Raw genomic sequence first — 17,267 nt, 5'->3', positions numbered from 1 at the left:
CAAAATTGATTCTCTCAGCGTGAAGACATCAGCTCTGTTTGCCAACAGTGACAGCAGGATGGATGCTCTGACCGCCACCATTCCACGGCGTGGACCCTCTAAGGATGGAGCTGGAAAAAGGCAGATATACCCCCAATCCTTCATACTGCACTTTCCCTTCTGACCACGCCTGCAGGCAAGGCCACCCCCAAGTTTTCATCTGAGCGTGAAGATCTCACCAGGGGCCTCCAGTTGGGTACGTGGCTCTCTGAGATGTCGTGAGGTGATGCTATTGTAAAGGCTGGAGGCCCGTGGGTCCTTCTGGTTGATCCTCGCTGTCTCATTGCCAGTCTACTGTCGTATGCTGCTTCTGTCTTTATTTAGAAAGAGAGAGCATGATTCGAATGGACAAACAAATAGACTAGCATGAGCTTGATTCTCTTCTACAGCTGCTGTTGCTGCTGCATTGGTGAAGAGATTCTATTTACATGGTATCTCAACAGTTTTTAAGTTGCTTTTAAATTCTTCATCTGATCTTATCTTAACTAAAATTCTTTGAGAGAGTTCATGTCAGGGAATCTTTGGACTCCAGACAGCACTGGTCAGAAAAGAATTTGTTGCTTGATTTTGGAGCGGTTTATAAAACTGAAGGAAAAAAATACGAAGAACAAAGTCTTGGGAAGAACCAGGAAGGTTCTGAAGAAATAGGTAATAGGAACTAGTGGATGGTAGTTTTTGGGTTCTGCTGCTGGGAATGACTGACTGTTCCACCCAGATGGAGTCCTTGGGTCGCCTCTCAGGACTCGCATTCTGGGGAGAGAAGATCTAATTGTCACAGCAGGCAGTTACAAGACTGTGAGGTGGGTCCTATTGTTATCCATTTTAGAGATAAGAAAGCTGGGGCATAACGAGGTTCCAGAGTTAGTAAGTGGTACAGTCAGAATTAAACCCAAGACTAGTCTAGAACCTACGTTCAAAATCATGCTGTAATGAAACAACACAAGATCAGTATGGAGTTTTATTGCTCACACCCTCTTCTCCCTCCTTTCCTCTGGTATTTCTTTTAGCAAAGATTCCATGAGCGACTCGAGGTTTCTCTAGCAGAGTGGTGGGAAACAGGGTGGTCACGACTTGCCCTCGCAGTGTTGACAGGCTCGTGGGGAGAACAGGTGAAAAAGTCATCCCAGCGCTCTGTGCTTAACCCCGTGTCAGTGCTGCAGTCTGTGTCACGGCCACCACAGGAGCAGAGAGGAGGGGCACGTGGCCCAGCCCAGGGGAACCGAGGTCAGAGGAACTGAAACACCTGGCAAAGGGGGATGGGCAGAGACTGGGGAGGATGGAAAAGATCATGTCTCCCAGTCCTTCACGTATCAAAAGACAAGTGCAAAACACAGCCAGGTCTCCCGGAAAACCAAAACCAAAGACCATTCTCATGGGCCCCTTCGAGTTCCACCTCTGACTCCCTCTGATCTTCTGTTCTTCTGCTCTCTTTGTGCCTAGCTTTCTCTTATTCTGCACATCTCCTTTGCTCCCTCTACCCTGACTCTGGCTTGCACTAACTGTGGCCTGCCATGGCCCTGACCCTTGACCTCACCCCATATGCTCTATTGACCCAAACACCATTAGGGCAGATACAGCGTGGGGGCCCTCTCAACCTCCATTTCACCCTCCTTGGTGGGGAGATTAGAAAGCCACATTTTCCAGACTTCCTTGCAATCAGGCTCTAGACATCAGTGAGATGCATCTGCATGAAGGTAGATATGATGGACTGGCTATTTTCTCTGCCTCTGTAGACAGTTTCTGCTAGCCTGTGGGGTCAGGCAGATGCGAGATTTTCCTGAGGCAGCATTCCTGCATCTACAGCTTCCTGGAGAGCACAGTCAGAGGGAAGTTATGGCCTGAGCCCTGGACTTCAGCAATGCATTCTTGAACTCATTGCTCCCTGAGGTGCCTTCGATACAGGAGCTCAGTTGATGAGTCAGCTCTGTATTATTCTGGGCATCATTTATGAATGCTTGAATTCTGGTCTTTCGGGTCTCCCGATGATTTTATAAGCACCCAATTCCCTGTGTTAATTTCCTTCCTGCTTAAGATTCCTGCTCTGAACTCTGACAGATACAAACAGTCCCTAACTTAGTTCGGAGAGAGAAGACAGGAAAGAGAGGACCTAGCCAGGCCATTGGCTCCCTGGCTTAGTTAGTCGTGCTGGGGGTGAGACTGGGACAGCCACAGTGAGGAGGGAAACAGGAGTGTCGAAGGGGATCAGGTCAAGGAGGCTCGAACTGGCTGACTGGCCCACCACAGAGCCCGAGATGGACCAGATTGTCGAGTTCAGGTCAGGAAGCGACAGGAGATGGGTCTGGAGAGGTCGGCTCAAGCCCCACCTTGCAGGGCATCTTAGGCCTCATTAAGAAATTTAGATGAATCCTAAGAATGGTAGGAAGCTAATGAAAGGTGTAAAACAACTGGAAGCCATTTAAGGGTCTAGACTTTAGAAACAATCTTCTTGGCTGCAGTACGGAAAATGGGCTTCAGGGAGCAAGAATGCAGCAGAAAGACCTGTCAGAGGCTGCTGCAGCCGTCCACGTGGGAGGCCGTGGGGTGGCCTGGACTGAGAGAGTGGCAGTGGGGGTTGGGAGAGGGGAATGGGTCTGAGAGATTTTTAGTGAGCCTGGTCATCTGGAAAGAACTCTATTTCCCAAACCTATTTACAGGGTCAGACCTAAATTTTGTGGTGCCTGAAGTTTACAAGAATTTGGGGGCTCCTAGTTTAAAAAATAAGAACACAAAGTTAGGTATGAAAGTGAATATTTAATTAGATAAATTACAAAATGTTAAAAAGTCGCCAAGTATTACAAACATTGCATAACCCAGGGATTGCTTGATACACCCCTCTAAGAATATTCCCCACCCCCTTCACTCACAATGCTTTTTTGTGACGTTACTTTCTAGAGAGAATAGAAAGAACCAGTCTGTCCTGTAGCACGGCCCTCGTCCACCACCCACGTGCTCTTGGTGCTGGGAGATATAGCACCTCTTGCCCTGTCCTTTCCATCAGCGTGTCACATGAGGGGTCACGAGGGCTATGTGCAACCTGAGCTGGCACGGTGGGACCAGAAAAATTCCTGGAGGTCCTCCTTTCCCAGGGGAGCTAACTAGAGCTTAACAACACACAGACGTGCCTGTGAGCCATCGAAAACGAAACCCACACCAAACAGGTCTCCAACTTCACTGCCCCTAAGCCAGATCCCTAATATTCCATGGCCACTCCTATGTCACCGGACACAAGGAAAACATGACAAGGAGACGTCAGTGTCAGAGTGCAAAGAATTAGTGGTCTTAACTGATTGTAGTTAAATATTTTGCTTTTGCCAATTTTACAAAAATAGACTATCATCTGAATGCATTGCTGGGCCCCTCCCAGGGCCTTGGAAGGGTCAATGTGAGTGAGGGGTCCTGAAGCTTAAACTTCGTCAGCTTTGTGATGGGTCTGCCTCTGCACACATGAAAAAGGACTCAGCTAGGTGAGTCCAGAAGCCAACTCCAACCTGGAGACTCTGCAGTCAAGAATAGTTCCCAAGGTCTTGCTCTGAGCTGGTCCAGCCGCCCCTGGGCACATACCTCCCAGTGTATGTCCAGCAACCTTGAACACTGGATGTGGCAGCCAGAACCACTGCCACCATTGTTGTGGGAACGGGGCTTGTAAATCCTGCTACTTCATGACGCCAGCTTCTGATGCAAAATGCAGGGTGTGATCTCTTGGCATAGCCTGGCCCTGAGGGCAAAGGAAGCTAGAAAAGGGGCTCTTCCAGCTTCTATGTGGAAGACAGTTGATTTTCTATGCCGTGCCCTCCACCATGTAATAAAGGAGGAGCAGAGCCCCCGAGCCAGTAAAGGCTGCTGTTGTCACAGAAGATGCAGCAACTTTTTCTGTCATCCTGGTACAAAAGGACAGACAACCCAAAGGAAAGGCTCAGTCATTGAACAACTTCTAGTGGATGCCTTCATCCAAAGAGGATAGTAAGAGTACAGAGGGAGACTAAAAAATGAGAAATAATTTATTTGGAAAAGTAACTGATCGAATGGAGAAGGTGCTCATTTTATATAGGTAAGCAGTACAAAAGCAGACATAGGCCAATCTAACAGATAAGATGGCGTTGTTTAAAGGAAGATTACAATTTGCACAGCCCCACCAGTTGCCCAAATGCTTCTTTGTGCAAATTAGAAAAAGCTGCCCTTTCTGTGTGACATTTTTACTATCGCTCTCTGGAAAATTTGTTTTATAAATAAACAAAGAAACGTCTGCTGTCTGTGAACGGGAATGGCCCACCTATCGCTGTGCAACATACGGACTGCACAACAGGACATGGCAGCCCGGAATTGGAAGAACTTTTCTTCAGATTTATACTATTAGATATACATTATAAAAACATCAGGAAAACATTTTTTCAGAAAATACTTTTTACCACTCAATGATTTACCACTCGAACGTATTAGTTATTTTCAATTTTTCCAAGTTCCCACCTAGTTCTTACCGATATGCACATGTATTTTTTAAATTATTGTAATGGTAATTAGCGTGCAATTTTCTACTCTGATTTTTCCACTTAAAATAATAGAAATAATATTTTCTCACAATGCTATATTGTCTTTCTTTTAATGACTGATTACACAATTTTGTATCAAGTGAGCATATCACAATGAATTCAACCACAGTTGGAAATTTGAGGAAATTTAATCAATATGCTATGATTGGTAATAGTCTACGCATAAGAGCAAAGTTACACTAAAACTTTTAGAGAAAGGAGCTATTTAGATAACATATACACGTAAAATAATGAACAATCTTCCAAAAAATCACACCAGGATGAGTATCTTATTGGAATATGGCTAATAAAGAGCTGAATTTGTATCTGGATATTTTTTGTCTGAGGATTGTATTTCCCCATTTGCATTTATACTGTCAGGAACCATTTCAGGATTACAAACTCCGGAGGTGCATTCCACATAAACACAGGGCAGCGGGATGCACTGCGGGGGAACAGCGGGATGCAGGGGGCGGCGTGTGGGTTTTGGAAAGAAATGGACTTGGACTGCTGTGTTTTGAAATGTTATGTTCTACAGGAATTCCTGCACAAGAATGCTCATCACAGCTTTATTTTTAACAGCCAAAGCCAAACTGCCCAGGTGCCCATCAACAGGAAAGTAGATAAATAAACTGTGGCATGTTCACCCATGGCATACTATTCAGCAATACACAGAATGAACTACTGATACACACAAAGGCATGCATGAATCTCAAAATTATGCTTGATGAAAGAAGCTTTCCACCAAAGAACATACTCCATGATTCCATCATGTGAAGAGCTGGACCAGGAAAGCTAACCCAGAATACAGCCAGAGCATTGGTTGCTTCAGAGGTTGAGATGGGAATCTACTAAGAAGAGACATGAAGGAACTTTCTGGGAGGATGGTCACGTTCTGTAAGTTGGTAGGAGTTTGGATTGTACATACGTATGTGCTTTTCTGAATTCGTATGATGGCACCCTTAGGAGTTGTGCACTTCGTTGTATGTAAAATGTCTCAAAGAAGAAAAGAACCTAAACAAATATTGAACTCTAGTTAATGATACACATACTGAAGTATTTCAACTTACTGTGAAACGCATAAAACCCAAGATGGATCAATGGCTGGGTAGAGGGTTGACATAGAGAGAGAGATAGGTGGCAGAGCGAGCACAGGAGCACGTTGACTATGGAATCTAGGTTCTCCTGGATGATTGAAGACGTTCATGATAAAACATTGCAAAGTGTGTTTTAATCTGGGACACATTTCATCAACTTCTCAGTTTCAATTTCTGCAAAATGGAGGTAATAGTATTTACTTCACAAAGTTGTTATAAAGTTTAAGAAACATTGCCCCCAAAACAGACCTGGTACATAGTAGATGTCCATGTGCCCTGTGACATTGCGTGCCTTCTCTTTCATCCTCTTACCTGTCTTGTCAATTTATAAGCCACAATATGTATTTTTGGATTTGATAGTGGTGCCTGCCTTTGGGCATGTGGTACAGAGTGGTATGTAGTGAAATTGTTGGGGTTATGGGAATGAACTGTCTGTCTGCTGTCTGCTAGTTGTATGTTCCCTGAGTGAAGGAATATCTTTCAATGATGGTAGTGGCTTAAACTCCATGGAGGAGGGGCAGTCTGTGGTGATTCTTGCCCTAAAGAGACTAACAGAATGGAAAAGGGAAGGATAAATCCTCATTAGGCAATCCTCATATGGATTTTGATATGAAAAAACTAAATCACTCTTCAGCTCATCAAAAGCTCCGTTTGTGAGCACTCATTAATTTAACAAATATTCAGGGTCTACTGCATGTCTAGGAGCTGGGGATACAGAGATGGGCGAACCTAGATGGATGGAGATACCTGTCTTCTGGGAGTGTACATTCTAGGAATGCTAAAGTCCAGTGGATTTACAGGAATCAGCCAGGTATTTAGAATTTACTCTGTGCCAGGCAGTTGGAAGACCATTATGGACCAAACAGACGTGGGCCACACTCTCATGGAGCTTACTGTCTAGCACAATAGGCAGCTTTAATCAAATCACTGCTTAGTGTGACTATTCTAAGTAGATTATAAGTGTGCAAAATATTGTGAAGGAGGGGGACCAGGTTCTTAAGGAAATTTAGGCAGGAGAATATTGCCCTGTAGCCTGAGTGAAAAGAATTTACCCCCTAAACTTTTCTCTGAGTTATGAGAGTAAGGTGAGCACAGAACAGAGATTGGCATAGCCAGTGGCCCACGTTCAACAACAGAATGAGGAACAGAATGAGGTGCACCAGGAGGCTATGTGGTCAGTCTCATTGTTTGCTTTGTCCTGCCAGTTTCCCATCGCTCTATGCCTGAGGAGTCTCTGTATGGTCAGGCTACAGAGAGCAAAGGGAGAATTATTAAATTGCTTTTAGCCATTGTAAGGAATCCTGGAGTTAGGTTTATCTTCTTCCTAGTCAAAGACTACAGCAAACTCCCCAACTGTTGCATGGTGCCAAGATGCTGCTGGAGACACAGGGCCTGGGATCAACTACACAAAGCAATTATACCACCGACCCACTGCAAGAATGTGTTCTCCAACTGAGGTATTGGCTCTGAGCAGAAAGAAATAGAATCCAAGAGAATATGGAGAGCTGATGAGAAGTATGTGTGTCACACAAAAACGGCTGGTCCTGCAATCGTCACACATCCTGGGAACAAAAAAACCCTGAAGCATTACAGCCCCGCAGATTCCTCAGTGGGGACACGCTGGTCTGCGGGGTTCTGAACGCCTCAACTCTGAGTCAGCACGCAGCTGGGCAATGCTTAGAGAATTTCCACTCCCCAGCAGTGTCTGCAGACATACAACAGGTGCATAATAAACACCTGCTGAATTATTACAGTTTTGTTCCCATTTGCTACCTGATTCCCTGGAGGATAAGAAAAACATAGAAATACCTACTGATGAGCAAAGGAAATGTACAAATGATGAGTTAGTTCAGAGCCGTGTTATGATCCAGCCAAAATGCCAAAGGTGAGTCCTGTGTGGTTCAGCTTTGCCTGTATGAGCACAGATTTGCTTCTCTGTCCAGAGGGATGTCTAGGATGAAAAGCCATATTTCAGGGCATCTTCTTAAGGCCAAGAAGGGATGAAAGTGAAGAAAGCCAAGAAAATCAGGGAAGGACAAACCTGGGAAGTCAGGACAGAGGAGATTCTGGCCTTACACCGCCTGGCTCCAGTCTGCGCTTCGCCGCTGACCAGCTGTGAGACTAGGCAACTTGCTCAGCCCCACGTCCCCTCCTGTGACGTGAGCATGTGCCTGACAAGTTTTCTCAAAAGAATCTTTGGAGTTCACACCCTTTGCACAATTTCTGGCACATAACAAATGCTCCTGAAATTTTAGTTTCCACTCCTAATGGTTTTCTAAAATGATCCCATTTCCTAAGATTTTTGAATAAATATCATTTGCTGAATACATAACTAAAGATAAAGTGTCATAACTCTGTAAGACCTTTTGTATAAATATACTCACAAATCAGAAAAAAGAACTTCCCCCACGTACCCTGAATTTAGTTCAGATTACCTGAACCCCACACCCACACAATGGGCCCGTTAGTCTGGCCTCCCCAGGCTGGAAACACCTCCTCTTACCATCAGGCTGTCACACAACCTGACAGAAGGTCCTCTCTTCAAGACAACTAGGCATAAATAAATTGGATTACTTTGCTATAATTATATAAATAAATATAAATAAACAAATAAGTATGTATACACCCACAGGGCATCCAAAGCCCCAGGAATCTCTGCATCCCGAGTTTGCAGGTGCGTGGCCTCAGGCCCGGATCCATCGGACAGGCCTCGGAGACAGAGAGCCACAAGGCATTCACCTCCAGTAAAATCTGGTGGAAACAACAGAGATGTTTTATGCTCTGTTTGAGGTGGTAAGTGTCATGACTCTTGGAATAAGAGCCTTGCTGAGCACTTGACACAGTTTTCCTTCTGGTACATCTTTGCGTAAACTGTTCCTCTGGCTGCAAGATTGCCGTCCGTGGGGACTCTGGGCCCTCCCTGTCAGTGTGTGTTTGAGTCGGTGTGTTTTCCTTCTCTGCCTCTTTTGAAAGGTGCAAGAATTCAAGAGCTGCCCCCAGCTAGTGGCCCAACCCTGTGTCAGAGCTGCCGGTCCCAAGCCCATAACCCGGAGCACGCTTCCAGCTCCGCATCTGAGGCAACAGCAGTCCTCGGAGGCACGGCCCTCCCACCGGCTGTGATAGGCTGCTTGGAATAGCAACAGCCTGTGTCACCGAAAAGGGCAAAGCCTTCGGAAATAGAAACAAAGTTGGTCACAAATCACGCTGGCTTTGCCCGAAGTTTTTTTTCACCCTTCTTTAACATGCGACCATGGGGAAAGTGACCACTCCTGCCCATGGAGGCGGCCGGGGTGGCTCGGTGCCCAGGGAACGGCTGTAACTTCTGCGTGACCATGGTACCTGTTGAAAACACGGAGGGCCCCAGTCTGCTGAACCTGAAGGGGAGAGCGGCGGAGACGGATGGCAGCGACAGAGCCAGCGGCCGGCATCCTCCCTGGGCGAGAGGTAAAACGAGTCAGCCGGGCTCTGGTGACCGGCCAGGGGAGTGAGCAGTTCTCTCTCGAGTCTCACTCGGGTGTGTGTGTGAGTGTGTGTGTGTGTGTGTGTACACATGAACCTGCTAGGTGCGTGGAGAAAAGGGGACAGGATCTGGTGGGAGGAGTGACAAGGAGCTATAATGTGAAGATTGAAGTCCCACTGCTGACAAGCTGGGTGGCACTGATCGTGTTGACAATATAATGTATAAATCTTTTTCGTTTTGGGAAGATTGACTGGCAAGATAGTCACATGTGTAAACACATACCTGCACACCCCCATATGCAGACTTTTTCTTTTATTGTCACAAATGGACAATCTGTAAAAAGTGGACATTATAGCCACTATTTTTTAAATCAGCATTTTAGGTAGGTTTCATGAAATTAACACTTATATAATCAATGACCACAACCTTCTTTTGAAGTTCCCAGTATCTGTTTGGAATGAATTTGAGCATTATTCGAAGGCTAAAACCTCAGCTTCATCGCTCCTGCCTTCTTTGAAACCGGCCTTTCAAACGGAGGTTTGTTCAATACTTTGCCTCTGGAGGTGAAATTTGGAACACTTTTAATTCATTTCTTCTCCAAACCAAACGCTGTTCTTCACCTCCACATTGACAGTTCCCACAAACACCCTACACACTGTCAGCTGCCTCTGCCTATTCATTTAGTCTGTTCTCAATAGCATAGAAATGAACCAGAGCATGAAATGAAATCGAACATAAATAATCCTCTCCTTCTTGCTGCTTTCCTCCACTCCACTCCCCGAGTCATATAACATGACCCCAGGCCATATACTGGAATGTAGGGGCCGGCCAGTTGGTGCAGTGGTTAAGTTCGCATGTTCCATATACATATACACTCCAGCACTACAGAAGGCATTTCCCTCTCCCGTTGGGATGGATCCAGTATAGACTCGTGTTGGCCTCGTGGGTTCATCTGATCTTGGGCCTGAATCCACGACCCCTCTCTTGGGGGCATGGGGGCGCCCCCTCGGGAAGTGAGGAGTGGTCACTCATCCCTGCTCAGCCTTCTCTTGCTTTCCCACTTCTGGTCAAGACTGAGCATGTGGGTCATCCTTCAGCATGGCCTCGGCCCCTCTTTCGCACAGCTGCCCCTTCTCTAAGAGAGCTCTCTGGCCTTTAAGTCCAAGAGTAGGGGAGGGAAATTTGTATTTGGGGGGCAAGGGAGAGGAGGCAAAGTTCTTCCTCTGAATTCCTGCAAGATTGAACTGTGGGGTCAGCTGAGGTGGTGATGTCAACAAAAGTGTTCACTAAATAGAGGCAGTGACAATGTCACAAAGAAGCAGGAAAGACAGTGTCCTGGAAGGGTCTCCATGGTAACAATTAAAAATTCGCTATTTAATTTCAATATGGCCTTGAAAGCACAGTGTACTCTTTGTAGGTTAAATTACATGAGTTCATAGTTATCCCGAAGGAGAGTCACATGTACTTAAGTTTGTAAAGGTTGACTGTATGCACATAATTCAATTTAAAGTGCAACTGTTTCTGTAAAGAAATGATAAATGAATAAATACCATATCTTTTAGATGAGACAAATACCAAATAAATACCATATCTTTATTATATTGAAGAGGATGCCAAAATGTTTCCATAAAATCTTAAATGAATACAGTTTTGATTTGTGCTATATAGGGTAGATCTTTAGATGAACACAAACCTTTTGTGTGTGTGTGTGTGTGAGGAAGACTGGCCCTGAGCTAACATCTGTGCCAGTCTTCCTCTACTTAACGTGGGATGCTGCCTCAGCGTGGCTGGACGAGTGGCGCTAAGTCCATATCCAGAATCTGAACCTGCAAACCCCAAGCCGCCGAAATGGAGTGCACACACTTAACCTCTACACCACTGGGCTGGCCCCAAATACAAACTTTTTAGTATAACTTTTGTAAATTTTCCTAAATTGTCTTAAGCATCTCATGGTACCTAAAGGCAGTTATATGTATCTCTATGTATATAATGAATGCATAGTGCAGACTCACTTTATAGTTTTAACAAGTTACTTAACCTCTGCTATCAGGATTCTGTTTTATGAAGATGTTGAGGTTTAATGAAATAATATTCGTCAAATACTCCTTTCAACTTCTTTACATTTTAAACTTCTATAGTTTCATCCAGGAAATTCAGGGTATTTAAAATATGCTCAATAATTACCATAGTATTCCTGCACTTGAAGGTAGCAAGTTTTTCTATATATTTCCATATAAGAATTTTCTACATTCCTAGGTGGGAATTAAAGCATAAAAAAGAAAGATTTCTACAACCCAGGGTAAGGGAATTCAATCCCGTGAGATTTACTGGGGGGTGCTGTGTTGCACCCCCCATGTTATGATGCACAATGAAAAGTCGCGACAGGTCTTCCTCCAAAAACCCCTCTTACACTGGGCAGAATGCTTTGTTCCAATGTCTAGAGGCTAACGAGCGTAAATTCATTTTCAGGAAGCCATGACTCAAAGTGAGTGCATTTTTAGTAAATTTTTCAGTGTTCATGGACATGTTATACTTGACGTTACAGGTCAGAGTTGAGCTCAGTTTGAAAGCCTAGTACCTAGAGCTGATGACAGATACAGGTGAAGTGAGAAACACGGATGCTGGAGCATCTCACACGAGGAGAACAGGAGGCCAGAGGACGTGTGGTCGGCTCCACGGCTCCACTTGGCGCAGTGGCTGGTGCAAGCGACCCTGGTGGCCCCAGGCCGAGGGGCCCACGCCTCCTCTTCACGTCAGGCGCTGGGGCTCCCCAGCTTCTCCCTTCATGATTCCAATGACTGGCTGGGGGAGGGTTTCCGTAAGCCCACCTCACCCCACCAGCACTGGGTTTTCCTCGGATCCGCCCGCCCTAAAGGTCGGAAACCAAGGACAATATTCACTGTATGAGGGCAGGTTCTCAGCACTGCAGATGCAGCTGCTGAATGCTCTGGGACCCCCAGGTCACTAGGACTGCACTCAGTGACCCAGCGGAAAGGGCCACACTTCGTCCCTAAGACCCTTCTAAATCTGAGATACCACGGTCTGAGGCTAAAGACACGCCACTTCTGCAAACCAGACAAATCCCTGCGGCAGTGGTTCTCAAATGTGTTTGAAGCTGTGAACTTCGTCCAAGTGGACGCCGAGCGGGTGGTCAGTCCAGGTCCCCACGGCCCGCCCTAGTAGAAAGAGGGGAGTTGGAGTGTAAGAGAACTGTGGCCTGGCCGCCCCCTGCTCCCTCCTGGCCCCGTAGCCCTGAGCAGGCCCCTGGATCCTGGCGTCTCACGGAGCAAGCCCGCAGGTCCGCCCCTACTCTGATGAGGCAGGCCGCGGGGTTTTTTTTTTGTTGGGGTCTATCCCCCCGAGGAGAAATCTACTTGTAAGAGAGACTGAGGAAACTTTGGGAACAAACTTACCCCTGGGACAGAGAAAGTCAGGCCGACCAGCTTGAGCTGATAACAGAGCTTTGCTTGTGAGACGAGTGATTCCAACACAGACCAGTCACTGTGGGAAGCCCCAGACCTTGGCCTTGCCCATTTTTCCAGGCTTTTCATATACTAAAAACGTCACAAAAATTTCGTGCTTTTAAAAACATGTGTATTTAACAAATTGATGACTGATAACAACCAAAACTGGTTGTGCGTGGCTTGATGCTTCCAAGGAAATGACAGGGGTTACAGACATGTGAATTTATGCGGGACTGTAGACTCCTCTGTGTAGAAATAAGACCAGATGTAAAGATAAGTACCTGCGCTCTTACTTGCATCGGCTTATCTCTGTGACGCACATTTTACCTCCCTGGGAAATGGCATCTGAAGTCTGCACTTGAGGCTTCTGGTGACTGCCAGCCTGGGCAATGGCTTCTGCCGGATCTGGGAAAGGAGAGGCTCTGAACGACACGCCGGCCCTCAGCAGAGCCGTTGTTCCCCTTTAAGGCCTTGTTCTCACCTAGCGGGGCATAGAAGTTGTCACTTGCTGCAGCAGACAGGGACAAGCCAGGCCGAGGAGCAGTGGACCCGGAGGGACTGAAATGAGCCGGCAGCCACCAGCGCGCCCGAACTGGTTCTGCAGCCGGTGTCAACTCTGATAAGTCACTGCCCCCGTCTCAGTGGTTACATATTTTAAACGTCGCCCTCCTCCCTGGTAAGATGGCCAGCTGAGATCCCAGGAGCACGCCTGGTGGCAGCTCGCAGGACCGGAGGCGAGCCCCTCAGGTGCACCCCGTGTGAATTCTCACGGGGTGCTCTGTGGTGGTCTAGGTCTTAGGACGCTGGTGAGAACAGCACTCCAAGACGGCGAGGCCACCCTGGAGTCGCTGAGGAAGCTCCCACGGACACGTGTGTATCGGAGGTGAGCCGGCCGATGCTACAATGCAATTTCAGTGGCTGCAGCTGTGTGGGATTCTGTTTCTCCTGCATGAGTACTTAGTTCTCGAATCGGGTTTGGTAGGTGGCGTTTTCTCAGGAGGACGGCCTGAAGTTCTACTTAGCCTGCGGGCTTAGAAAGTTCCCAGAGCCCGGAGCAGCCCTCCGCTTGGGCTCTGAGAGTGAAGCTGCTGTTTACTCAGCTTGTACGAGCGAGAACTGGTTTTATAAGATTCTTAAGTTGGACGCAACAGGGCTTTCCTAGTTCAGTTTTTTCTCATGAACAGCCTTCCCGAAAGGATGAGCTACTGAGCAAAATAAGGCATGGAAAACCATGTCAAAGGACCCCAAGTGGTGGTAGCGAGAAAGGGGGACAGCTGGGATGGACGTCTTCCCAAGGGGCTATTTGACCAAATACCAAATAAGGATGATTTCTCATCCCATCTTCCCTCCAAAAGTACCCAGCCTCAGTTAAAGACACAGCACCTGAAATCCCCCAAATACTTCCCAGCTGAAACTTTGAGTCAAATATATTACCTTTATAGTAAATCATAAGTTTAGATGGGTTTTTTCTGTTCGATTTTGTTTTGTTTTGGCTCATGGGTATCATTTTCCTCCCTATGTCACGGCACACTCATTTATGCATTTGCTAAATGGCTATGCCCCAGTGGTAGACTAATTTAGGCAGAAGTAATAATAAGACTAAAATAATTTATCACATTATTCTAATTTTAGCAGCTTTCATTCTTTTTGAACAATGACCCACTTTATACTGTTCTGCCAAAGTAACAGGGAGAAAAATGTAGTCTTTTGACTTATGGGGTATTTTTTTTCCTTAAGTAATACAAGTGTAATTTACCTTTAAACTATTAAATTGTGCTTCCCTTGGAAGTAATTTTTTCTCAGAAACACTCAAGACTCAGGTTGGCCTGGTCTGTCAGGCTCTGGGGCTGTTAGCTAATTCCATATTATTGAATCCCAAATGTTTTGCTCCCGTGTGCACCTGTTTCCACACTGTATGGAGGCTGGAGTCGGGAGCCACAGGCAATGCTAATTTAGCCAGCTGCCTGCAATAGCATCTCAACCTCAGATGTGCGAGGCTTTTTAAGAACAGGGAAGAAGAGCTGTAATTAGAATCAGTCTGTAGGGTGAGAGAGCATCCCTAAGCTAAGGAAATGTTTCATTTCCACCAGGAGACAAAACTGTAGCGGTCCCAAGGCAAAGTCACAGGGAGAGCTTTTCCAGATGGAAGCCCAATTATGTAGGTATTAACAAAAACAAGGGAATTCAAGAGTTTATGAAAAGGCATAATTGTATTGCTAGAAACAAGGTATCGTTTTACTTCCTTCAACATCAATGACACTGTTTCCAAGTTTTACTTCCGTGTTATGAACATTCTACCCCATTGATTTAGACTAAACCAATCCTCGTTGAGGGATTTTTGTGAGCCAAGCGCTTCTATGACCATCATCCTTTCTTATCTTTACAACGGATAAAGAAACTGAGGCTCAGAGAACACCAGCTAACATTTACCAAGTGCTTCTTGTCACGTACCAGACACTCCTCTATCAAATTTATTCTCGTAACAACTTTATGAAGTAGATAACAATTTTATCTTTATCTTAGCAATGAGGACACAGGGACAGGTTAAGGGGCATGTCAAAGTCTAGATGGTAACTAGCAGCACTCTGATTCCTGACTGTCCTTCACCATGAAGCCCAGGTACCTCCTGGAGAGAAGTGAAGTGACTTGGTCCAGGGAGCATGGCTAATAGGTGGCAGCACGGAATCTGAACCTCAGTACGTAAATCCAGTCCAGGGTTTCACCCACTTGACCAATGATACCATCCAGCGCTGACGTCTCCACTTCCTGCTCTGTTCTGTGATCTGATCTGTGATTGGGTACCTGTTACACTCATTTCAGAACTTTCTTGCATTCTATTTCAGCTAGTTCCTTAGATTTCCATGTACTATGTCTTTTTCTATAAGATTATAGGTTCCTGGATAAAATAGACGTTCCTGTACCTATCAGAGCTTTGAGCCAATGGGAGTGCTTGGAAGGTACTGTGCAATTCATAAGAGGAAGGGACAATACCTTTTCTCCCTATTTCTGTCATGGGTTCACATGCGTGTGGCACGGTTTCCACCGTCTTGTGCCATCCAGTGGAGACGTAACGTAGGAAATGTCTCAACACAGTGCTTACAATGGCCACTCTGCTGATGGCACTGTCCACCCAGATGCACCTGTCTTCTATCTGTGCCCTAAACAGTGCTGACACATACTCCATGCTTAATTGTTAAATGAGTGAGTGAGTGAAGACGTGTTTATTGAACTGAACTGAAGACTGTTTTTATTCGGCAGTACTTATTGAGCACCTGCCGTGTGAGAGGCGCAGTGCTGGATACATCAGGGTAAAAAAAGATTTCTAAGATATTTTCCACATCTATAGATTTTACCAACTCATCAGAAAGATGAGAATATAAATAACTGCAAGCCAACCATTTAGTACATTTTGAGTATCTACTTAGAATCAGACCTGATGCTAGTCCCTGTGTCCAATGGGGAACGAGATATCCATGTTGTGCAAATGCCCATTACCAGCTAGTGGAAAGAGACAGGCATCAGAAAACCTACAAAGGAGGAGGCGGCCAGAGGCACAGTACTAAGGTGGAGCACGGGGGCAGCTCAGCCAGTTGAAGGATCCTGGAAAACGGTATGACTAAGCTGAGTCAAGATAGTATAACTGAGGCCACTGTGTTTACCGAGAGCATTCTAGAGAGAACATAGCTTGTATAAGAGTTTGAACAGAGAATGGCACATTCCGGGAACTGCAAAATATTCTTGTATGAGTTCAAAGTGGGGGAAAGAGGATGACAAAGGGATCTGAAGCTATAAACAGGGACCATGTCGTGAAACCTTTGGGTGCGTGGTATCATGAGAGGAGGAATTCTTAGGAAGAGACCTTGTCAGTTTAAAGAAATTGAGAAAGCTTCCGAAAGTGATGGTAGTGGTGATAGAATTGGGAGTCTTGGAAAACCCCACGAGCACGTCTTTAAATCCTCCAGCTTCACGGGGTCACCATTCTTTTAATATTTAAATAAAAATAGCTCCAACCCCCATAAGTTTAAACCCACACTCCTCCTGGCTGCCCACCCTCTGCCCGTCTTCAAACACACAGCATGCCTGAGAGTCTTGTAGTTCTTCTCATCACTTTTTGCACCAACTTCTTGTTTCCACTGGATTCTTGTCCTTCCTGCAACTGGGCTTTTCTCTTATCCCTGCTCCAATCTATGTGTACATTACAGCCCTTTTCCTTCCTATACTCAAACCCCATTCACACCAGCTCTTTGTAGATTTTTACTGTTGATTTGAAGAGGGCTTTGGTACACTTAAGTATTAGGTGGGCTCGTTTAAAATTCTCCTGTCAAGTCTACCGTAGGGAGTTTCTTGTAAATCAACTTTTCTGAAAAAAGCCACTGGCCTCTTGTCCTGGTGTTCCCTTGTGTTCTCTCCCCGTCCCCATTCTCCAAACTTGGAAACCAGTCTTCACCTTTTCTTCCATTTCTCCTATTTCTGGGCTCTCTTAGCCATTCTTTCTTTCTTTCTTTTTTAAATTATTTATTGAAGTCATATTAGCTTATAACATTGTGTAAATTTCAGATTTACGTTATTGTACATCAATTTCTGTGTAGACTGCTTCGTGTTCACCACCAGCAGTCTAGTTTCCATCTGTCACCACACACAGGCGCCCCTTTACCCCTTTTGCCCATTCCCCTCTGGTACC

General features: G+C 45.7%; 1 protein-coding gene across 2 annotated transcripts in view; it reads left to right on the top strand.

Moving 5' to 3' along the window:
* Positions 1-8,732: 8,732 nt before the first annotated feature.
* SLC2A12 (solute carrier family 2 member 12) overlaps positions 8,733-17,267 on the top strand; it is a 61,771-nt gene continuing 53,236 nt past the window's right edge. Inside the window, exon 1 of one of the 2 annotated variants that reach the window (XM_008535967.2) lies at positions 8,733-9,106. In XM_008535967.2, coding sequence (XP_008534189.1) covers positions 8,938-9,106 — 169 coding nt within the window. In that variant the 5' untranslated portion in view covers positions 8,733-8,937. The remainder of the gene's footprint in view (positions 9,107-17,267) is intronic. The other variant, XR_011522157.1, reaches the window with a different exon arrangement.

The sequence above is a fragment of the Equus przewalskii genome, chromosome 9 (genome assembly GCF_037783145.1).
Source record: "Equus przewalskii isolate Varuska chromosome 9, EquPr2, whole genome shotgun sequence".
NCBI classification, from domain to species: Eukaryota; Metazoa; Chordata; class Mammalia; order Perissodactyla; family Equidae; genus Equus; species Equus przewalskii.
Note: the sequence above shows the minus strand (reverse complement) of the source record. Positions and strands in the feature narration are given on the sequence as shown.